This window comes from Canis aureus, chromosome 6 (assembly GCF_053574225.1).
Source record: "Canis aureus isolate CA01 chromosome 6, VMU_Caureus_v.1.0, whole genome shotgun sequence".
NCBI classification, from domain to species: domain Eukaryota; kingdom Metazoa; phylum Chordata; class Mammalia; order Carnivora; family Canidae; genus Canis; species Canis aureus.
In genome coordinates, this window is record NC_135616.1 from 56,099,953 (window position 1) to 56,124,344 (window position 24,392).

The 24,392-nt window shown below is 34.6% G+C and overlaps 1 protein-coding gene across 6 annotated transcripts in view; it reads left to right on the forward strand.

Moving 5' to 3' along the window:
• Positions 1–24,392, forward strand: part of RABGAP1L (RAB GTPase activating protein 1 like) — a 735,225-nt gene that overhangs the window by 109,747 nt on the left and 601,086 nt on the right. For all 6 annotated transcript variants that reach the window (XM_077901749.1, XM_077901744.1, XM_077901747.1 and 3 more), the window contains 3 exons: positions 4,110–4,176; positions 9,383–9,485; positions 12,976–13,142. In XM_077901749.1, the coding sequence (XP_077757875.1) occupies positions 4,110–4,176; positions 9,383–9,485; positions 12,976–13,142 (337 nt within the window). The remainder of the gene's footprint in view (positions 1–4,109; positions 4,177–9,382; positions 9,486–12,975; positions 13,143–24,392) is intronic.

Consider the following 24,392-nt stretch of genomic DNA (forward strand, 5'->3'; position numbering starts at 1 on the left):
TAGTTTACTTTTTCCCCCTCCATTTCCTTGTATACTTACAACTGACAGCAAAGAGTTTTTAAAGTTTTGACAAAAATAAAGGTTGCAGAACGATTAAAAATTTCCCCATTGATCCTAACATCGCTTTGCCCAGTTTCTCTTGTGTGGTTAATTGTAATGGTTCTCCATACTGCGCATAGTGAGGAATGCCTGTGTATCTGTCTTGATTCCTTTAGCGAGTGAAAAACCCAACATTTCTCATCTAGGGAACTTTTCCAACTATCTTTTAACTTCTTCAGTATGAGATTGAGTGGGATTCCAATTTTTATAAAATTCATCTTTTAGTCTGAAAAAATATGATTGACATAGCTTTTTTTGGTATTTCTGTTTACCTCCTCTGACATACTGTCACTTTTGCATTTTTAACAACAAAAATTCAGTTAGGAAACAGTGTTTCTTAACTGACATTGGTAGGTGCTTGCCCCCTTTCGTTTTCCTTTCTTCCTTTTTATCCATAGTCTTCATGGAGATAGATAAGATTCTGATCATTTGATGGACGGAAAGCAAAAGCAAAACATTTAAGTTGACTGTTAGAGAACATGGTTTTCTCACTCTTCCATCACTTAAGTCTAAAGCAATGCTAGATTTGCTAAATTCTGGTGTTTGTGTGGATGCTAACTTGGTGTTAAAAACTGTTTCAAGTTCTATTTTGGGTAAAAACTCAGAGGTATTATGGAAGGTTAAACTTTCTCTTCTTAATAATAGTGGCAATTGTCAGATCTCCTGGGCAGCTTAGTTGGTTAAACATCTGCCTTTGCCTTAGGTCATGATCCCAGGAGCCCTGTGTGGAGCTCCCTGCTCAGCCGGGAGCCTGCTTCTCCTTCTCCCTCTGTGCTCTTTCTCTCTCTAAAATAAATAAAATCTTAAAAAAATAATAGTGGCAATTGTAATAATTTATAATTGGGAACTACTTTCTAGTTTACAGTGTACTTTCACCCTGTGGGTTTTCATTTCAGCTTACATGAACATAGCAAACTTGGAAGCAGATAGCATTTGTATTTTAGAAATGTAGAAAGTGAGATATTGCAGTATAACTTGCCCTGGATCACATGGAAAATTCGTAATCTTTCCTGATAGGCTACGGAGGTGACAGAGTATAATGTGTAAAAGACCTGCAGTTTTGGATCATGGACATGGGCTTGAATCCCAGTCTTTTAACTTAATAGCTGTGTTGTTTGGGACAAATCATTTCTACCAAAATGAAAACTAGTTGCATTTTGCATACGCAGGTTGTTTTGAAATGTAAATGCGCAATGTAGTAATGTCTGACTTAAGGTATTTAATAAACAGTATATACCATAATTAATGTAATAATATTAATATATCTCATTCTCAGATTTGATTTCAAATTTTAGGTCAGCTATGTACTATATTATAAATAATATCGGTTATGTCTCTTTTCTGCTTTATTAACATTCTGTTTGTACAGTGATCGTAGAACTTACCATATCAGGTTGTAATTCCCTGTTTACTTGTATTTTTCTCCTCCTATAGACTGTGAGCTGCTTGAGAAAACAGGTGTGATGACAGTTTTCTACATTATTTATAGAGTTAACAAGAAAAGGTTGAATGCTTTGACCTCCCCAATGAAATACTTAATATTCGCGTTAGGTGTTTGTGGTACTAATAATATCTAATTACTAACACATTATTCCGAATAAACCTTGCTTGTATGTGTAGGAAACCTGATGTGCTTTAATGAAATATAATTTTGAAAATGACTAATACAGCTTGATAGAAAAAACTGCAATTTTCGTGTTGGAAGAACTCCTTAGAGTTTGGGTATTATACCTTTCCTGTTTTCTAGAAGAGGAAGCAGAAGCTCAAGGGGTTGGGTGCTTTCTCTAAGGTCATACTACTGGCTGGTGTCAGGATTTTAAAAAAAGTTTTTATTTTATTTATTTTAGAGAGAGAAAAAGGGCTGGGGGCGGGGAGGGGGGCGGGTGGAGGAAGATGGGGAGGGAGAGGGACAAGCAGACGCTGCACTGAGCATGTAGCCTGGCTTGGCTTACAATCTTGAGATCTTGCCTGAGCTGAAATCAAGAGCTGGACACTTAACTGACTGAGCCACCCAGGTGCCCCAGTGGCAGGATATTTTATTTATAATCCAGGAAAAGAGCAGCATATCAAAGATCATCAAAATAAGTGAGAGAGTTGCCATTTAAGGAAAACCTAAACCTCTAAAGGTTCTTTTTTGCAGTAGAGTTTAACATGGGAATATTAGGAAAATATAAAATTGTATCAATTTTATCATTCACCTGCAAATGATTGGCAAACAAAATGATAAAAAACTTTGTTTTCAAAAAGAGCAAAAAGAAATGTAGGGAGGTTGCATACTAAATTGTTAACATTGGTTAACATTGATTCCTAAGGGGGCTGATGTTAGAGGAAGGGTAAATTATGTTTTCTTTATACATTTTGGTATCCGTTAACTTTTAAAGTGAATATATAATAGTTTTGTAACTTAAAAGTTCTCTATGTAATATAGAAAATTGTTTAAAAAAAAACATGAGAGATACAAACCAAAACAAAGCATATAGGGAATGTGAGAGATGTCTTCTGTCCTTATTACCTTTTTATTTGGGGTGGGGGACCAAATTTCATATCTGAAAAAAGAATTCACTTCTTTATCCTTGCCTAGCAAGTATTTAAGGCAGTGGTAAAAGAAATAGTACAGTAAGTTGCTTAATTAACATTTAATTTGTAGTGTTTATTACAGGAGTTCATAGGGAGATTATAGCAGTGTAATTATACTAAAATTGTGGATATTAGGGTATTATTTCCTTCATAGTACATTACATTTTGTTAGGTAGTACAGTGATGGGTTTGGAAAGTTATCTTCAGAGCTCAGTGACTTTATCTTTGTCATGTACTTGATTGTTTTTGGATGCCTAAAAGAGCCTTGAGCATGGTATCCTCAAGTACTAACAGGAAGCATGTATTATTGTTTTATCACTTACTAGACTCATATTGGGATAGAATTTAATTTGTTCACAGAAGAATAAGATGTGCTACTAGAAAAGTGAACTTTTGGAAAATAACAAGGATCAGATTGAGTAATGACATGTTAGGTGCCGGTATTTTGAAATTTAGAAAATCTTAACATATTTAATTTATTTACATTCTCTACTCCTGAGTGAAATGTTCCATAGCATATTTTATATGTTGGAAAACTACAATAAAAACACTAGTAAGTGTGAATGTGCATTGTTGGCAGAGGGATACTGAAGGCAGATCACATTGCTTCTAGAGTTATAAGATCTATTTAATAGACAAAAGGATTAGAATAAATTGTTGAATTTCTCTGGACTCTACTTTCTTACTAAAAAGCGGAATTAATGATAACCTAACAAATATAAAAATGTTGGATTTAGCTGACTTTTATAGCTTGTAAAAATCCTTGACAAATAAAGTAGTAGTAGTATTGATGGGATTCCTAAAGCTTCTCTAGAATCAGGAAACACAGAAAAAGTAAATAGTTAATTGTATATTGTATGTTGGATAATATCTTCACTAGTATAATGGCACATTTAGTGACGAGTTTCATAAAACATTTTTTCAAACTTAAGGTATAATAAATATTAGCAGGCTACTCAGTGAAAATGACTATTGAAGACCAGGGTAATTCTTTCTGTTAATTTGACTTGATACAGATTGAGCACAGTCTTTTAAAAATCATTTTTTATTTAATTGGGGTAGTTGATTTTGACTTCTATGTTTGAAATAACTCCAAGGCAAATAAAGTCTCATTTCTACTAGAAACCAGTTCATGTCTCACTACTGTATTTTGTTTCAGTCAATAACTTGTGGCCATTTTTATTATAGTTTCTGATCACTGGTAATTTCTTACATGCAGAAATAAAGATCTGGGAATTTAGATAACTTTTTCTATGTGATTTTATTATGTATCTTAATGAATTTTTTTAATGGTGTTTCTTTTAAAAAACTAAAGCTATTTGTAAGTACAGAGCTCAGACTGTATAGTTATTATAAAAAGGCTTTTTGCTCACTGGGCTTCTATATATTCTTGATACCTTATTTGTCCTTTTTTTCCCCCCCAATATTTTCAGATGTTTTGGAATGTTATTAAGCCCAGGTCGAAACGTGAAGAACAGTGACATGCATTTACTGGATATGGTAATGATAATCTTAAACACATTAACCAAGTATAGATGATAGTTAATTTATATTTTAGAAGTATTTTCTATTTTAAAGTTTTGTAATATTGTCAGAGTTTCTAACTTTCAACTGTATGGTAGTAATAATTTTGGAAACTCAAAATTACTTATAAGAGAGATTTAGAAAACTTTCCACCAAAATGTCATAAGCAAACTGTAAGCAAATAAAAGGATACTGTTACGACAATGTCCATCCATTCATCTGTTTGGGTTCTTAGAAAGATACCTTTTCTTTGAGCTAAAAATAACAAGTACATGATTATAACAGGCATATCCAGAGTGACTATGGTGCCTTTCATTTATTTTAATGCACTGTTATTAATTTGAGTACTGTGATGAATGCTTTTGTTTTTTTGAAAGCATTTCCCTTTGTGAATTTATCCTCGTTTATTACCTATCCTTCAAAGTATATTTACTGTAGGAGTGGTAATTATTTAAGGAATTTTCTTGAAGGTTGATATATATTCGAGAGTTGATATTTGATGTAGAAATAGCTGACTATCTTAACTTTTAAACAGAAATACCTTCTGTATTGCACTTAATAAATATATTTACTTTGTGATTTAGAAATATATTCTGGTTATTACAAGGTTATTTTTTTGTAATCATCAAAAATAATATTTGTTATTACTGCCTAATTAACCTTAGTTCTGCCCTCTAGAGCAAGATGTTATGTTCTTCTGACTCATTTGAATACATGAACACTTTTAAAACAAATTTCACTTTCTTAGACTTTATTCTGACAAACTGAAAACCCTACAATTATACTTAATTTCAGAATTGTGAGACTTCTATTTATCTTGGATAATTTTAAAGTGATGCTGACTTTTCTTCCCTTTGAATATTTTCTAATATGCTACATGAATTGAGACTTTTTATAAATTTATAAACTTAATATAAGATCTACGTGAGAGAGAAAGTCGTATTTATAAGTGAAAATATTTTTTTAGGCAGATAGATTACTTATATATAGTATTTAAACAAATTATAAATAAAATTGTTTTTTAGGGGGATACAAATAACAGAGACTCCGTTTTCTTCCAGTAGTGAGAATATTTTTGGTGAAGATACTTGTACTGTAGGAGTAAGGAAATGAGAATTTTTGATCCACAGCTATTGATGCTTTTGGTGAGGAAAAATTTTCCTCTGCCTTTCAAGGTTCTTTTGTCTGGTCTAAGAATTAAATTGACAAGAGACTGATTAGTAGGAGAAAACAATTTAATTACATATGTATGGGGGCTCTGTAAGAATATGAGGCTTACAGACAGTCAGACAATGAGGCTTATTTGCCATTTTGAGCTACCCACCCCAGAAGGGGTAGAAGTTGGAGACTTCAAGGGGAAGGAAGACAATTCATAGGAAGATGAAAAACAATGTTTGCTAGACCACTCAGAAACAGTGGGATATAGGAATTTAAAGAAACAGATTCTGCTAATTTCCTCCCTATGTCACCTACTTTATTTTATACTGTAGTTATCTATGGCGACTATAAGGGGGAGGTCAAAGGTTTTTTCTGACCTTTTGTTTTTTTAAAAGTAATCAGCCTGAAAATAACCCACATGCCTAAGAGATATATTTTTGGTGGCAAATTTTGCTCCCCTATAGTACCTAGGAAGAGTCTAATAGCAAGGTACCAAGAAGAGCTGAAAACGAAGTAGAGCCAGGTTTCTTGGAACTGGAATACATTTTAAAAGTCCTAGAAGTGCCTCAGAAAGTTTGTAGATCTTTACAATTAACCATTTATTGACACTAGACTAGTAGCTGGACTCACAATTACCAATACATTTACATTATAATCCAGTAAGCCTGTAATCTGGATGTGTAAAAAGGCAGAAATAAAGTTTTCATGAAACAGTTCTTATCCCTTACATGAGTGAGGAACTCTGCTATTTTTTCTTCTACTTGATTAACAAGTCTGACCATAATCCACTAAATTGATTTTATGATCCACAAATGGGTCACAGACTGCTGATTGGAAAGCATTAGCCTGTAACCTCTCGAGGGTCAGGATCATTTTGTTTTGTTTTCCTTGCTGGATACTTATAGGCATACACCATGGCTTATAATAGGCTCCTATTTGCTTAATGAATGGGTGGGTTAGCATGAACTTTTTTTTTTTAATTTTTTTTACTTTTTTGTGTATGTTATGTCTTTTCAGTACCATGTGTTTGCTTCACCCTACCATCTATCTGCCTACTTGACTTTATAGCTTATGCTTGCTCATGACTTGACAGTAGTTCATCTGTGGCTTACTATGTGATTCTCTGGCCTTTGTCTTATGGCTTTTTTTGCCTATTTTCCCATTGCAAACTGCCATATTCTGTCTGTATTTCCTAGTTTATTTTCCTAAGAGGAGGGCATTTAGTGGTTCCACCCTGGCATAGTTTGGGTAGAGATTTTTGTTGTCCAGATGTCCCTTCACTGCCATTCCTGATTTTGTTAGCCCTACTTGTGGTGCGGGAGATGGGTCAGGAAGAACTTTTTAGCAGATAATTGAAGAAGTATCTTTTTTTCTTTTAAAGATTTATTTACTTATTGAGAGAGCAAAAGCTAGAGTGAGCAGAGGGAGGAGCAGAGGGAGAGAAATCCTCAGGCAAGCTCCCCTCTGGGTGTGGAGCCTGACTCGGGGCTTGATTTCACAACCCCAAGATCATGACCTGAGCTGAAACCGAGTGTCAGACACTCAACTGACTGAGCCATCCAGGCACCCCAAGAAGTATCTTTATTAGAGGCTGGGAGTAAGTTAGTGTGTGTGATGGAAATGTCTAGTTCAATAATAAAAATGCCATATTTAATGAGGAGAAACTTTTATTGAGGGCTTTTGATGTATAAGATAGATTACTGTGGTAGTGTATTGTGAAGACTACAAAGACAAAACTATGTTGAGTTAGGCTATTTTGGTTAATAAGGAACAAAGTTCTGCTTAGAACACCTTAGACACAGAAGAGTTTGTTGATCTTCATGAAATCGTATCTAAACCTGCAAAGTGGTTTCTGCTATCTAGACTTTCTTTTCAGTCTGTCTCACCTCCCTCCATGAGCTTACTTTTTCTTTGAGCCTCTTTTTAGGGTGGGCTCTTGCTCTTTTTCTACTGCTGCCCCAGCTCCCAGGCAGGCTCTGATGCTCTGCCTCCCTCTCTTTCTGTACCTCCTTCCCCTTCTCTGTTTCTTTACTTTCTCTTTCTCTCACCTTTTCCTACCTTGTCCTCCTCTCCCCCCCACCCCCCATTCCCTTCTCTCTCTCTCTCCTCCTTTTCGTTCTCTCCTTCCCTGCCTCCCAGTATCTGCTTTTGTGTTTGGACTGCATGATAATTTTTTTTTTAAAGATTTTATTTATTTATTCATGAGAGACCCAGGGACAGAGAGAGAGAGAGAGAGAGAGAGAGAGAGAGAATGAGAGAGAGAGAGGCAGGCAGACACAGGCAGAGGGAGAAGCAGGCTCCATGCGGGGAGCCTGACGTGAGACTCGAACCCGGGTCTCCAGGGTCAGGCCCTGGGCTGAAGGAGGTGCTAAACCGCTGACGATCATTTTTAATGAATTTGTTGTTGTTGTTGTTTTCTCCATTTCTCTCACCACTTAGCAGTTTCTTAATACTCTGCTCTTCTTTATGTATTCTTCCCTACTTTATAATTTCTGTTATCTTATCACTTCACTTGATATGTGGCTTGTCAGGGCCTGATCTCTGAATAAAACTTTCAGCTCTACTGCTAACTGCCCACTTCCCTTGGTATTTGCCAATGGAAAGAAATTTTTTGATTGGACTAGTTCATCTTTTTAGACTCAAGCACAGCTCAAGCTCTTTCCAGAAATTGATTGGTTTTTCTGGGGTCAGATGCCCATACTTGTTCTGAATAGGAATTTAATGAGAAAATAGAGAGGAAAGGAATAGGGAGAGAGAGAGAGAAAGGGGTGGGGAGAGAGAGATGGAGACAGAGAGTGAAGATGAATGAATATATGCATGTGTTCAATCAAGTTGCTGAGTGAGTTTTCTTTACATGGCCTTGAGTATACTTCATCTCTAGAACGCAGGGTTCCTAAACTCAAGCCGACAGTTCATTTGGCTAAATACCACCAATATACTAGGAAAATTTGCATTGTAATTACCAAATGACTGAAATAATTTTATAAGGTTTCAGAGAAGCATGTCTGTGGGGGTAAAACTGTAAAAAAGTTTTTGTTTCATCTGTTCCTTTCAGCACTCTCTCTTCATAATATGAGGAAATGGGTACAGAAAATTTAAAGTACCATAGTAAATACTCCTGCGCATGCATATACTTGTATGCTGTGTGCTGTTTTCCTGTGGGAACACCTCTAACACCCCCCCCCCCCTTTCCCTTGCCCCATGCTCATACATACAGCTGTATGTGATCCTGCTTTCACTATAAGAACTGCTGGCTGCTTCAGTGAGAGTCAGGAGTGTGCTGATGGATGTCTTAAAGAGTGGAGGAGATGAAGAAGGGGAGAAGGATGGAAGGGAAAGAGGGAGCTAGTGAAAGGGAGATAAGTTAATCAACTTGGGTGTTGATTACAAACCTTTATTAGTCTCCTAACATTGATTACTGATCGTAAGAAAGTGTACATTATCTGATATAGATAATAGAAAAGTATGAACTTTGAGAGGCATTGTGATAAAGTAAATTAATACTTTAAAATATATTATAAATTAGAACTTTGGAAGAAAAATACTGCTTTTCCTTTGAGTAGCTATTAATTAAAATATCTTAAAAAAAAAGAAAAAATATCTTCAGTGAGATATATACATAGCTTTAATAGAAATTGGATATCCTTGTAGGTGTAGGTATATGAAATTTTGACAAGCAACCTAAGATAAAGCTAAATGTAACTTCAGACCAATATTATGTTTTTGTGACCCAGCATATAAAGGTATACCCCTTTTTTCCAAGAGGTATGTGCCTCTAAATAGAAACTCTGAGGAAAAAAAAAAAAAAAAAAAAAAAAAAAAGAAACTCTGAGGAAAGCTCAAGGATAATTTAACATTGAAAGAAATGCTTTTGTAGGGTGACAGAAATTTTACCAAAAAATGAATCCCATTTGATTGTAAATCCAAATTTTAATAAATTAGATTACTTATAGTAAGATATAATTTAAAATGGTGATTTTCTTGGTGTGTATATTCTCAGTGATTTCTGTCTGAACTTTTACAGGAATCCATGGGAAAGAGCTATGATGGGAGAGCTTATGTTATTACTGGCATGTGGAACCCCAATGCACCAATATTTCTGGCACTTAATGAAGAAACCCCAAAAGGTAAATTTTCTCACAGTGTTCATTATTATTTGCTTTAAATTTTATATTATGGTCAGTGTTGTTTGGTTGTGTTTTTAAACATTCTGGTGCTTATTTAAAATGAAGTTGTTCTTATTTAGATTTTGAAGTTCTTTTTTTTTTTTTTTAATACTTTATGCATCAATGGGGAAAACCTGCACCATTCAAAAGAATCCTCCCCAAAGACATGTGAATTAGTTTTATTAGACTATATAGAAAGTATTTGGGGTTGTGTTTCATATGTTATTAAAGAGTTACTTTATTTTAGGACAATAATGGAAGAGAGTATGAAAGAAATGGTGAAATCAAGTTCTGGAATTTTGCGTATCTTTGATAACTATGCTACCTCTTTTTTCCTTATTATAGATTACTTATATTTTTCATTTTTAAATTTTTTATTCCAGTCTTTTGATCTTTGGGATCTTAGTATGTATATTTAGGATTTCATTTGTGGCAAACACTTTTTTCCTAGTTGTTTACCTTTTCATTTTGTTTGACATATCTAGTGCTGAACTTAAACTAAACTGCATAGCTTATGAGGTTAGTGCATTTGTCATTCTCCCATTTTGTTTATTTTTGTTCCTACTTTATCCAGATATCTGCCAATTGTGTGTTTTTTACCCGTCTGCCATCTGTCCTTAAACTAAAATTTAAATTTTTACCTCATGAGTTATAGCTAAAGTTATGTTATACTAAATATTTGCTGTGATTCCACCAATAATTTATATTGAGAAAATAATGGATCAATTGGCTTAATCTTTCATCTTATATTAGTTACTTTATACCCACAGTGGATTTTTGGAAATCATTAAGGAAAGGAGCATTAGTGAATATTGCTGTGGAAATATATTAATGAAGAGCATTAAATGATAATTATTCTCAGCTTTTCTCAACAAGAGTATTTACCAGCTCCATAAATTGCACATGTTTGATCACACGTTAAGCTGTTTCACAATGAGGGCTAAAAAGAGAGAAAAATAATGATGATTACATAACCTTTCATATTTTAGAAATAAATAATTTTTATACCCACAGTTTGTAAATTCTGGAGACAGGTTTATAAAGACCAGCCTATAACTTCTGTCTTAGAATCATTTGGAAAGTAAACATGAAAATGAGAAAAATGAGCCAGTTGATAATTTTGAAAGATTAAAATATAGGAACTTCAAATAGTAAGTTATAAAAGCAGTTTTTATCTGTTTTTAATGTGACACATAGTTCAGTTTAATTTTATTTTTTAAATACATATTTGGTCTTCTATTTTTTAAGATTTTATTTATTTATTTGAGAGAAGAAAGGGAGGGCAATTCCGCATCTTGTGTGCACGTCCATGTGCATGCTTTCTCAAATAAGTCTCAAATAAGTCTTAAAATTTCGTATCCAAAAGATAAGTTATTTTATTTTTTTATTTATTTAATTTTTTTTAGATAAGTTATTTTAAATTAAAATTATTTCATATGCCTTGGGATGTCTGGGTAGCTCAGCAGTTGAGTGTCTCCCTTTGGCCCAGGGTGTGATCCTGGAGTCCTGGGATCAAGTCCCACATCAGGCTCCCTACATGGAGCCTGCTTCTCTCTCTGCCTGTGTCTCTGCCTCTTTCTCTCTCTCTCTCTCTCTCTGTCTCTCATGAATAAATAAAATCTTAAAAAAAATTATTTCATATGCCACAAAAAACACCTGATTTCTAAAATTTCCAAATGGTAGCTTTAAGATTATAAATTACTCAGAGGATTCATGAATCAGTTTGATTTTTTTATAGAAGTTGAAGCTCTGGAGATGAAATGTCTTGGATCTTTTCACTATATCACCAAGTAGTGTATTCTATTTATGTGTTGTATTATTGTTTCTTACACTTTTAAGTATTCCCCTTGGTCTGATAGGGTAAGTACAGTGTCTATAGAATCCTTGTTTCTCTTGAATTGGCAGATGGTATTTATTTAATAAGAGTGTGATAATTTGGGCAGCCCAGGTGGCTCAGCAGTTTAGTGCCGCCTTCAGCCCAGGGCGTGATCCTGGAGACCCGGGATCGAGTCCCATGTTGGGCTCTCTGCATGGAGCCTGCTTCTCCCTCTTCCTATGTCTCTGCCTCTCTCTCTCTCTGTGTCTCCCATGAATAAATAAATAAAATCTAAAAAAAAAAAAAGTGATAATTTTTTTGTTGAAATTGATATTAATAGAATGTTGTATAATGTTTTTTAAAAACACTGTTGAAGGTTTCTTCTAGTGATCAGCTTGATCATTTGAACTTTAAGAACTAAAAATGCTAGACAAAATACATTTAAAAAGTACTTCAAAAATAACAAAGAAATGACAATATGGATTAACCAAACCACAGATTGAAACGTCCAGTGAGGGGTGCTCAGCTGGCTCAGTTGGTAGAGCATGAGACTCTTATTCTCAGGGTTGAATGTTTAAGGCCAATGTTGGGCATGGAGCTACCTAAAAAAAAAAAAAAAAAAAAAAAAAAAAGAGAAAAGAAAATGAAAACCCTGATGAATCCTAAGCAGGATAAATAAAATAAAACCCAAATTTCAACCTATCATAGTGAAAAGACACTAGCCTAGAAGATTCTGGAAGGAAGGCTGTGGCCAACTAAACATTTTAAATAATAACTGAAATTTTGCCTCATAAAACTATACTATTGTCTAAAACTACTTGCCAGGACTCTGATAAAGATATGTAACTGTACTGAACTATTTTATCAGAGCCTTAGTGATTTTCCTCAACATACAATGAGAGGACAATGAGGATACTGACAGATCTCCAGGGTCTTCTTTTAAATCAGACAACATTGAAATATTCATTTAAGTAACATTTTCCTGTACAAACTTAACATAGTAAAGGTTGAACATCTTTTCTAATTTGACAGTCCTTTTCCATGCAACTCATTAAAGTGAATACTTTCTTATATCTTTTTTTATAAGATGAAAGGGCAAATGTTTGTGAATTTCTAGAGGTTTTCTGGGAAATTTGAAAGGGTAGTATAAAAGACATTCTGGACATTTTGCCTTACTTTTTATATTAAGGACCTGATTTGGGGAAGGAAAAAGTAAGGTAGTCAGGAGGTTTTTTTTTTTTTTTTTTTTTTTTAGATTTTATTTATTCATTCATGAGAGATAGAGAGGAAGAGACATAGGCAAAGGGAGAGGGAGAAGCAGGCTTCCCTCCGGATCCCTGAACTCCAGGATCATGACCTGAGCTGAAAGCAGAGCCCAACCATTGAGCCATCCAGGTGTCCCTGTCAGAGGAGATTTTGACAATTGATTTAAATAGAGTCATGAGTATTGAGAAACATACTTGAAAAATGTGGTTACCTATTTAATCAAAGTGACCATACAACATTTAAAATTAAACATAGAAGGTAAGTTGATTGAAAAGAACCTTAATTTTTTCATAAGTGGGAAATCTTTGCTTTCCTGAATAATCAGATATTAATAAAGCCAGCATAACATATGGAAAATTTCTACTGCAGATAAACGAGTATACATGACTGTGGCAGTGGATATGGTAGTCACAGAGGTGGTGGAGCCTGTGCGCTTTCTCCTGGAAACAGTAGTACGTGTGTATCCTGCAAATGAGCGATTTTGGTATTTCAGTAGAAAGACTTTCACAGAGACTTTCTTCATGAGATTGAAACAGGTAGGACCTTTTGTTCTTTGCATATAATAACCCATATATATATATTTTTTCCTATTCCTTTTTTAATACCAAGATAATTTCTTAAGTAGTGATAAAGAGTGATAAAATTCCTTAAATAATCAAGTGATACAGTCAACCAATAGAAAATTTGAAAAATCTACACTAGGTTATGGAAATAAAAAATCCCAGCTAGTGTAATAATTATGTACTTTTCTCAGTAGAAATTTGTACTGTGTCCCTGTGAACTATCCATATACTTAATACAAATATTGATTTTATATATAAAACAACATCCTCTTATATACAGTTATTTAAAACCAAAAAGACAGGGTACAGAAATAGCATATCTTTATAAAGTTATAATAAAACAATTTCCAAGTAATACCTGGGATTGTCATAGTTATTTCTACCAAAATATATGAATGTATTGTGTGACTCAGTAAGATTATAAAATTATTTTTAGTACTAAATTAACAAAAGTAGGGTTTCTGTGACATCCCTAAATTAGACAATTTTAGTAGGTAAAATACATAATTTTTGTTTTGTAGTGAGGGAAGACTATAACAGTGAAAAATAATTAGAATCCTAATAGTATCAGTTTTGTGAAAAGAAGATAAAATTTCTAGTTGAATAATGGATATCCTTTATATACTATTTAGTCCTGCCATTTCCCAAATTTAATAATGCTTGCTGGTTCATAGACTATAATATTTGAAATGTGATTCAGGGCAGTGAAAAAAATAAAGAAGCCACTTACCCACTTTCATATTAAAAAAAACTTGTGGCTCAGTTAGGCTTCATGTACTACATACTTTGCAATTATTGTGTTTTTTGTCTTCAGAAAATTCAGAGTGGTGGTTTGACACAACTTTTATTACTATTTTTTTGTAGCATATTCTACTGAAGATTATATGAACAGTATTCAAAATATTTGCCTCCTGAGTATCTTTTCATATTTTATTATGGAATATTTTCCTCCCTCCCTCCCTTCTTTTCTTTGCTTTTTTGGTAGCTTAATTGTTCTATCAAAGAATTCCCTTGTCATTTTGAGCCAAAGGATTATTCAGCTATGTAAGAGTAAATAAAGGATCTATATAGAAAGTGGTCATCATTCTTCCCAGTGACTATTAATAAATCGTGATAAGAATTCTTCCTCCTTGAGGCCTGATAAAAAATAAGCTTTTTCTTGTGTGTATGTATGTGTGTGTATGTGTATATATACATGTACATGTAAATATGTATGTATACACACACATATGTGACTAGATAAATAAGAGTGCTAAGATTTATATATTCATATACATTTCAAGAATATATAAGATTTTTTAGAAAAGATTTTATTTCTTAGAGACACACAGAGAGAGGTATTGAGAGAGAGAGAGGGGGGCAGAGACACAAGTAGAGGGAGAAGCAGGCTCCATGCAGGGAGCCCGACATGAGACTCGATCCCAGGTCTCCAGGATCAAGCCCTGGGCTGAAGGCGGTGCTAAACGCTGAGCCACCGGGGCTGCCCTATATATTAGATTTCCTCCCCAGGCTCTGCCTCAGATAAGCAGTAATCTGTCCTTATAGATTAGGATAGTCTTTTCTAGAGTTTCATCTAACTGAAATTGTACAGTATGTGCTCTTGTGTAAGAGTTTTCATATAACAGTGTTTTTGAGATTCATCCATGTTGTGTGTGTCAGTAATTTATTCCTTTTTATTGTGATACAATAGACCTTTATAAGGATATACCACAAGTTGGTTACCCATTTATCCCTTGGGGATTTGAATTGTTTCCAGTTTTTGGCTAGTATAGTTAAAGCTGCTATGTATGTATCTCCGTGTGGACATAGGTTTTTATTTATCATGGATAGATAACTAGAAGTGTAATTGTTGTGTCATATGGTAAGTGTATGCTTCATAAGAAACAACTAAACTGTTTTCTAAAGTGCTTGATCATTTTAATTTCCCTCTGGCAATGTATGTGTGTTCCAATTTCTCCTCAACCTTGCCACACTTAGTATTATCATTCTTTTAAATTTTAGCTATTCTTGTGGATATGTAGATGCAACTCATTGCAGTATTAATTTGCATTTCATATAATGGTTTTGAGCTTCTTTAGCTTATTGTTCATTTATATATCTTCATTATAAAATCAATTTTTTGCTCATATTTTGTTTTATTGAGTTACAAGAATTCTTTATATATTCTGAATATGTCTTTTGTCAGATACACTTATTCCAAATATTCCATCCCCCAACAATGGCTTGTCTCTTTTTTTCTTAACAATGCCTTTTGAAGAGCTGAATTTTTTAGTTTTGATGGCTATATGTCTTTGTGCTTTTTGTGTCACGTTGAGGAAATCTTGCCTTAAGGTTGTGAGGATGCTCTCTTACGGTTTCTTCTAGAGTTTTAGAGTTTAAGCCTATGACTCATTTGAGTTAATTTTTATGTATGGCATGAAATAAAGCTTGAGATCCTCTTCTGACATCTTTTTCACATGGATATCCAAGTTGTTCTGTCATCATTTGGTGAAAAGACTGCCATTTATCTACTGAATTAGCTGTTAACCTTTGTCCAAAATAATTTGACCATTGATTTGTAAGTCTGTTTCCTGGACTCTATATCCTATTCCGTTGTTTGTTAGGTTTGTTTTTATACCAATGCCAAACAGTCTTGACCACTATAGCTTTTTAGATAATTTTAAAGTCTGATGTAAGATTTCTAATATTTTTCAAAGTTGTTTTGTCTGTTTCACTTTTTTTGTATTTGCATCTCAATCTTAGCAGTAATTTGTCAATTTGTAGAAAAATACTCTGATTTTGATTGGGATTGCCTTATATCTGTATATCACTTTGGAAACTTGCTATCTTAACATTATCGCGCCTTTCCCATATGTACAAAACCCACAGCTCTTGTCATCCTTTAATGGGGAAAAACTGAGAGCCTTTCCCCTGAGGTCAGGAACAAGACAAGGATGTCCACTCTCATTGCTTTTATTCAACATAGTATTGGAGGTCCTAGACACAGCAATCAGACAACAAAAAGAAATCAAAGGCATTTAAATCGGTAAGGAAGAAGTAAAATTCTCACTATTTGCGGATGACATGATATTCTGTATAGAAAACATGAGAGACTCCACCAAAACACTGGTAAAACTGATAAATAGATTTGGTAAAGTCACAGGTACAAAATCAATGTACAGAAATCCCTTGCATTTCTATACACCATAATGAAGCAGCAGAAAGAAAAATTAAGAAAACAATCCCATTGCACCAAAAATAATAATTTGTCTTGTAGTAAATCTAACCAAAGAGGTGAAAGACGTGTACCTGCAAACTGTAAACCACTGATGAAAGAAGTTAAAGATGACACAAAGAAAAGGAAAGATATTCCATGCTCATGGATTGGAAGAACAAATATTAAAATGTCTGTACTACCCAAAGCAATCTACATATTTAAAGCAATCCTTATCAAAATACCACCAGCATTTTTTCACAGAACTAGAACAAACAATCCTAAAATTTGTATAGAACCACAAAAGACCCCAAAGAGCTAAAGCAAAAAAAGAGGCAAGGGAAGCAAAAGCAAAAATAAACTATTGGGACTGCATCAAAATAAAAGCTTCTGCACAGCAAAAGAAACCATCAGTGAAACTAAAAGGCAACCTATGAAATGAAAGAAAATATTTGCAAAGACATATCTGATAAAAGGTTAGTATTCAAAATACATGAAGAACTGCTATAACTCACCCAAAAAAAAAAAATCCAATTAAAAAATGTACAGGAGATACGAACATTTTTCCAAAGAAGACATGCAGATGGTTAACATAACACATAAATGATGCTCATCATTACTTAGAATCAGTGAAATGCAAATCCATACTTCAATGAGGTATCAACTCACACCTGTCCGAATGGCTAAAATTAACAACACAGGAAATAGCAGGTGTTGACAAGGATGTGGAGAAGGAACTCTGTTACACTGTTAGTGGGAATTCAAACTGGTGCAGCCACTGTGGAAAACAGTATTGAGGTTCTTCAGAAAGTTAAAAATAGATCCCTATGATCCAGGAATCACACTACTGTGTATTTACCCAATGCATACAAAAACACTAATTCAAGAGGATACATGCACCTCTATGTTTTTAGCAGCATGATTTCCAATAGTCAAGATATGGAAGCAGCCCAAGTGTCCATCAGTTAAGGAATGGATGAAGAAGAGGTGGTATATATACAGTGGAATATTATTAAGCCATAAAATAGAATGAAAGCTTGCCTTTTGCAGCAACATGGATGAAGCCAGAGAGTGTAATGCTAAGTGAAATAAGTCAAAGACAAATACCATATGATTTCACTCATATGTGGAATTTAAGAAACAAATGAACAAAGAGGAAAAAGAGACAAGCCAAGAAACAGACTCTTAACTTTAGAGGGAAAACTGATGGTTTCCAGAAGGGAGATAGGTGAGGGGATGGGGTAGGTGTTGGGGATTAAGGAGTATAGTTGTCATAATGAGCACCGGGTGATTAAAAATAAAAACTTAAAAAAAAAAAAAAATCAAGTCTTACAATCAGTGGACATGGCATATCACAAGGTATATAGCTTTTCTTTAATCCTCTCAGCTGTGTTAGGTCATTTTAGTATATGGGCTTTATTTATATTTTGTTACACTCATCTCTAAGTATTTAATATTTTTATGTGACTGAAAGATATGTTTTGTAAAATTTAAATTTTTGATTGTTCATTGCTAGAAAAGAACATTGTGCTTTTTGTATATTGACCTTGTTTCCTTCAACCTTGCTAAAAGTTCGCTTATTAGTTTTTATAAGTCCCTGTTTTTCATGTACAGTAATGTAATTAATGTATAAAAACAGTTTATATCTTTCTTTCCAGTCTGAATGCTTTTATTTCCTTTTCTTGCCTCACTGAGTGTTTTTTCCCCCATGAACTTTGCCTTCTTTAGGACAAGCCCCATTTATCCTAATACCATGATGGTATTCTTTTTATATATGTTATGATAATATTCTTTTTATATATAAACTAGATTTGAATTAGTGATATTTTGTTAATGATTTTTATGTCTATTTTCATGAGGAATATTGGTCTATAGTTCTCTTATAATGTCTTTGTCAGATTTTAGTATTAGTGTAACATTCTCACAAAATTAGTTGGAATTTATATCTTCTATTTGCTTGAAGAATTTAAGATCATTACTATTTTTTCCTTAAATGTTGGGTGGAATTCGCCAGTGGAACCATATAGGCCTATAGTTTAGTTTGTGGGAAGGCTTTTAGTTATCAACTTAATTTCTTTAGTAGATACTGTGTTATCCTGCTTATTATTTTTATTTCTTCTTGAGTCATTGTTGGTGATTTGTATCTTTCAAGAAGTTTTCAGTTTAATCAAGGATATTTATTGCTTAAAACATTGTCTTTTTCTTTTTAATGTCTTTAGGATTCATTTGCTTTTGTTTTTGATATTGGCAATTTATCTGCTTTTATTTTTGATATTGGTAATTTATATATTCTCTTTCCTTTTTAAATTAGCCTAGCTGAAGGTTTGTTAATTTTATTGATATTCTGTTAAAAAATCAAATTTCAGTTGTTTTCCCTATTGTTTTTCTGTTTTCTGCTTACTCCTTTTGTTTTCTTTATTTCTTTCCCCCCCCACCCCTCCTGCTTTGGATTTAACTTGTTTTTCTTTTTCTGGTTTCTTCATGTGAAGATTAGATCACTGATTAAAATTTTTTTTTTCTGATGCCTTTTCATTTTTAAGGTTATAACTTTTCCTGTAACAACTGATTTAGCTGTACCTGTAAGACTTGATGTTTTGTGTGTTCATTTGATTTGAAATATTTTCTACATCCTATATTTTTCTTTTATGATGTATGAGTTGTTTAGAAGTATATTGTTTAAATTTCCAAATATTTGTAATTTTTCCAGCTACTGACTTCTAATTTTGTTTCATTTTGATCAGAGAATATAGTCTGTGTCATTTCAGTCCTTTTAAGTTGTTTAAATTACTTTGTGTCTTAGTAAATGGTCCATCTTGGTAAATGTTCCAAGAGTGCTTGTAAGGAATGTATATTCTGCAGTTGTTGAGTGGAATACTCTGTAAATGTCAGTTATGTTAAGTACTCTGAAAGGGTTTTTCTGTCATGTCTACTCAGTTCTCCATTTATTCAAGGAGATCTCTCCATTCTTGTTGGAAATAACAGCAACTTCTGTGACTATTATAAGTGATAGTGATGATAGCAACTATATTATTACATGCTGTACACTGTTCTAAGCATTTTCAAAGGATTAGTATATTTAATTTCAGTACAGCATTGATGTGTAGGTGCCATTATTATCCTCAATTTTCAGATAAGCATAGGCACAGGAAGGTTATTAGTGAGTAGATCAGGAATTAAACCTAAGAAGTTGGCCCTAAAACTAATCCTTGTGAAATATGCTAGGGCATAACACTAAAATTGGGATTTTTTTTTTCTGTGAAAATTTTTCTGTATGAATCCTGGTCATTTTGTTATATTTCACTTCAACTTGTCTTCTTTATTTGCATCATCTATGACTGTTGACATCATTAGATACATTAGCGTTATATGTGAAGAACTTAGAAATAAGATCTAGGGACTCATAATATTTGAAACATTAGCAGTGCATTTTACCCCTCCAAACAGGCTCTTAGCGGCTGAAATGCCGTGATGTGTAATGCTGATCTGGGAAGAGCACACTACTTATATGGAATCATTTGAAACTGCTTGTCCAAAAGATGTATGCCGAAAAACCTTTCTAGTAGTAATGAACATCTAGTATTTTATTATTTGATACTGATTCCACTGGTTTAAAGCTTTGTTAGTTGTTAAAATGCCAGTATCCCCAGGAAATAGACCTTAATAACTTTTACCAGTCTTATTGTCCTCATTATTGATGAGTTTAATAAGACTCTTTCCTTTGGCTAGACTTTATTAGAGGAAGATTAAGAAATCTAGAGGGCATTCCTGCTTGATGTGAAGTGTTAGTAAATTGAGGAGAGAGGATCAAAGGCCAGTATAGTTTATTTTATAGTTTTTCTGAGATGCCATTACCCATTTTAGAAATGATTTTCAGTGCTTAGTTTATTAAACATTTACTTAGTGCTACAATGTGATATGCATTACCCTAGGAGTTGGGGCTACATGAATGAGTAATATATGTTCTCTGTCTTTAAGGAGTTAGAATGTAGTGGTAAAAATATTATGCCACTGGGAAATACATGCAGCTGTAGAAGTATATGCAAAGTGCAGAAGTCATGTTCGCTAATCACACATTGGATTGAGTTTAGTCTTCCTGGGGCTGTATCTCAATTTACCGTTTCCTAGATGTTTAACCTTAGGCAAGATACTCTATATCTCTGAAGTGTGAAGTTTTATTATACTACCTCATAGAACTGTTAAAAGAAAACTTTGTTTCCTTTACTATGATTCACACCACTTTGCTTCTAACAGCAGATGGGTGGGTGTTTTCCCATATCAATCAATTGTTCAACTTGGTGGATACTAACTAGATGTCCTAAAATTTAGTTATGGCACTACCTGGAGTTAGCACAGACCCCACAGGGTAAGGGTTCAGTCCTGTAAGACTGAGCCCCCCTACCTCCAACTTTATTTTTTATTTTTTTTAATAATAAATTTATTTTGTATTGGTGTTCAATTTGCAAACATACAGAATAACACCCAGTGCTCATCCCGTCAAATGCCCCCCTCAGTGCTCGTCACCCATTCACCCCCACCCCCCGCCCTCCTCCCCTTCCACCACCCCTAGTTCGTTTCCCAGAGTTAGGAGTCTTTTTTTTTTTTTTTAATTTATTTTTTATTGGTGTTCAATTTACTAACATACAGAATAACACCCAGTGCCCGTCACCCATTCACTCCCACACCCCGCCCTCCTCCCCTTCTACCACCCCTAGTTCGTTTCCCAGAGTTAGCAGTCTTTACGTTCTGTCTCCCTTTCTGATATTTCTCACACATTTCTTCTCCCTTCCCTTATATTCCCTTTCACTATTATTTATATTCCCCAAATGAATGAGAACATATAATGTTTGTCCTTCTCCGACTGACTTACTTCACTCAGCATAATACCCTCCAGTTCCATCCACGTTGAAGCAAATGGTGGGTATTTGTCATTTCTAATAGCTGAGTAATATTCCATTGTATACATAAACCACATCTTCTTTATCCATTCATCTTTCGTTGGACACCGAGGCTCCTTCCACAGTTTGGCTATCGTGGCCATTGCTGCTAGAAACATCGGGGTGCAGGTGTCCCGGCGTTTCATTGCATTTGTATCTTTGGGGTAAATCCCCAGCAGTGCAATTGCTGGGTCGTAGGGCAGGTCTATTTTTAACTCTTTGAGGAACCTCCACACAGTTTTCCAGAGTGGCTGCACCAGTTCACATTCCCACCAACAGTGTAAGAGGTTCCCTTTTCTCTGCATGCTCTCCAACATTTGTGGTTTCCTGCCTTGTTAATTTTCCCCATTCTCACTGGTGTGAGATGGTATCTCATTGTGGTTTTGATTTGTATTTCCCTGATGGCAAGTGATGCAGAGCATTTTCTCATGTGCATGTTGGCCATGTCTATGTCTTCCTCTGTGAGACTTCTGTTCATGTCTTTTGCCCATTTCATGATTGGATTGTTTGTTTCTTTGGTGTTGAGTTTAATAAGTTCTTTATAGATCTTGGAAACTAGCCCTTTATCTGATATGTCATTTGCAAATATCTTCTCCCATTCTGTAGGTTGTCTTTGAGTTTTGTTGACTGTATCCTTTGCTGTGCAAAAGCTTCTTATCTTGATGAAGTCCCAATAGTTCATTTTTGCTTTTGTTTCTTTTGCCTTCGTGGATGTATCTTGCAAGAAGTCACTGTGGCTGAGTTCAAAAAGGGTGTTGCCTGTGTTCTCCTCTAGGATTTTGATGGAATCTTGTCTCACATTTAGATCTTTCATCCATTTTGAGTTTATCTTTGTGTATGGTGAAGGAGAGTGGTCTAGTTTCATTCTTCTGCATGTGGATGTCCAATTTTCCCAGCACCATTTATTGAAGAGACTGTCTTTCTTCCAGTGGATAGTCTTTCCTCCTTTATTGAATATTAGTTGACCTTAAAGTTGAGGGTCCACTTCTGGATTCTCTATTCTGTTCCATTGATCTATGTGTCTGTTTTTGTGCCAGTACCACACTGTCTTGATGACCACAGCTTTGTAGTACAACCTGAAATTTGGCATTGTGATGCCCCCAGGTATGGTTTTCTTTTTTAAAATTCCCCTGGGTATTCGGGATCTTTTCTGATTCCACACAAATCTTAAAATAATTTGTTCTAACTCTCTGAAGAAAGTCCATGGTATTTTGATAGGGATTGCATTACACGTGTAAATTGCCCTGGGTAACATTGACATTTTCACAATATTAATTCTGCCAGTCCATGAGCATGGAATATTTTTCCATCTTTTTGTGTCTTCCTCAGTTTCTTTCAGAAGTGTTCTATAGTTTTTAGGGTATAGATCCTTTACATCTTTGGTTAGGTTTATTCCTAGGTATCTTATGCTTTTGGGTGCAATTTTAAATGGGATTGACTCCTTCATTTCTCTTTCTTCAGTCTCATTGTTAGTGTATAGAAATGCCACTGACTTCTGGGCATTGATTTTGTATCCTGCCACACTGACAAATTGCTGTATGAGTTCTAGCAATCTTGGGGTGAAGGCTTTTGGGTTTTCTATGTAGAGTATCATGTCATCGGTGAAGAGGGAGAGTTTGACTACTTCTTTGCCAATTTGAATGCCTTTCATGTCTTTTTGTTGTCTGATTGCTGAGGCTAGGACTTCCAGTACTATGTTGAATAGCAGTGGTGAGAGTGGACATCCCTGTCTTGTTCCTGATCTTAGGGGAAAGGCTCCCAGTGCTTCCCCATTGAGAATGATATTTGCTGTGGGCTCTTCATAGATGGCTTTTAAGATGTTGAGGAATGTTCCCTCTATCCCTACACTCTGAAGAGTTTTGATCAGGAATGGATGCTGTATTTTGTCAAACGCTTTCTCTGCATCTAATGAGGATCATATGGTTCTTGGTTTTTCTCTTGCTGATATGATGAATCACACTGATTGTTTTACGAGTGTTGAACCAGCCTTGTGTCTCGGGAATAAATCCTACTTGGTCATGGTGAATAATTTTCTTAATGTATTGTTGGATCCTATTGGCTAGTATCTTGTTGAGAATTTTTGCATCCATGTTCATCAGGGATATTGGTCTATAATTCTCCTTTTTGGTGGGGTCTTTGTCTGGTTTTGGAATTAAGGTGATGCTGGCCTCATAGAACAAGTTTGGAGGTACTCCATCTCTTTCTATCTTTCCAAACAGCTTTAGTAGAATAGGTATGGTTTCTTCTTTAAGCGTTTGATAGAATTCCCCTGGGGAGCCATCTGGCCCTGGACTTTTGTGTCTTGGGAGGTTTTTGATGACTGCTTCAATTTCCTCCCTGGTTATTGGCCTGTTCAGGTTTTCTATTTCTTCCTGTTCCTGTTTTGGTAGTTTGTGGCTTTCCAGGAATGCGTCCATTTCTTCTAGATTGCCTAATTTATTGGCGTATAGCTGTTCATAATATGTTTTTAAAATCGTATGTATTTCCTTGGTGTTGGTAGTGATCTCTCCTTTCTCATTCATGATTTTATTAATTTGAGTCTTCTCTCTCTTCTTTTTAATAAGGCTGGCTAATGGTTTATCTATCTTATTAATTCTTTCAAAGATCCAACTCCTGGTTTTGTTGATCTGTTCCACAGTTTTTCTGGTCTCGATTTCGTTGAGTTCTGCTCGAATCTTTATTAACTCTCTTCTTCTGCTGGGTGTAGGATCTATTTGCTGTTTTTTCTCTAGCTCCTTTAGGTGTAAGGTTAGCTTTTGTATTTGAGTTCTTTCCAGTTTTTGGATGGGTGCTTGTATTGTGATGTATTTCCCCCTCAGGACTGCTTTTGCTGCATCCCAAAGGTTTTGAATGGTTGTATCTTCATTCTCATTAGTTTCCATGAATCTTTTTAATTCTTCCTTAATTTCCTGGTTGACCCTTTCATCTTTTAGCAGGATAGTCCTTAACCTCTACGTGTTTGAAGTCCTTCCAAACTTCTTGTTGTGATTTAGTTCTAATTTCAAGGTATTATGGTCTGAGAATATGCAGGGGACGATCTCAATCTTTTGCTATTGGTTCAGACCCGATTTGTGACCCAGTATGTGGTCTATTCTG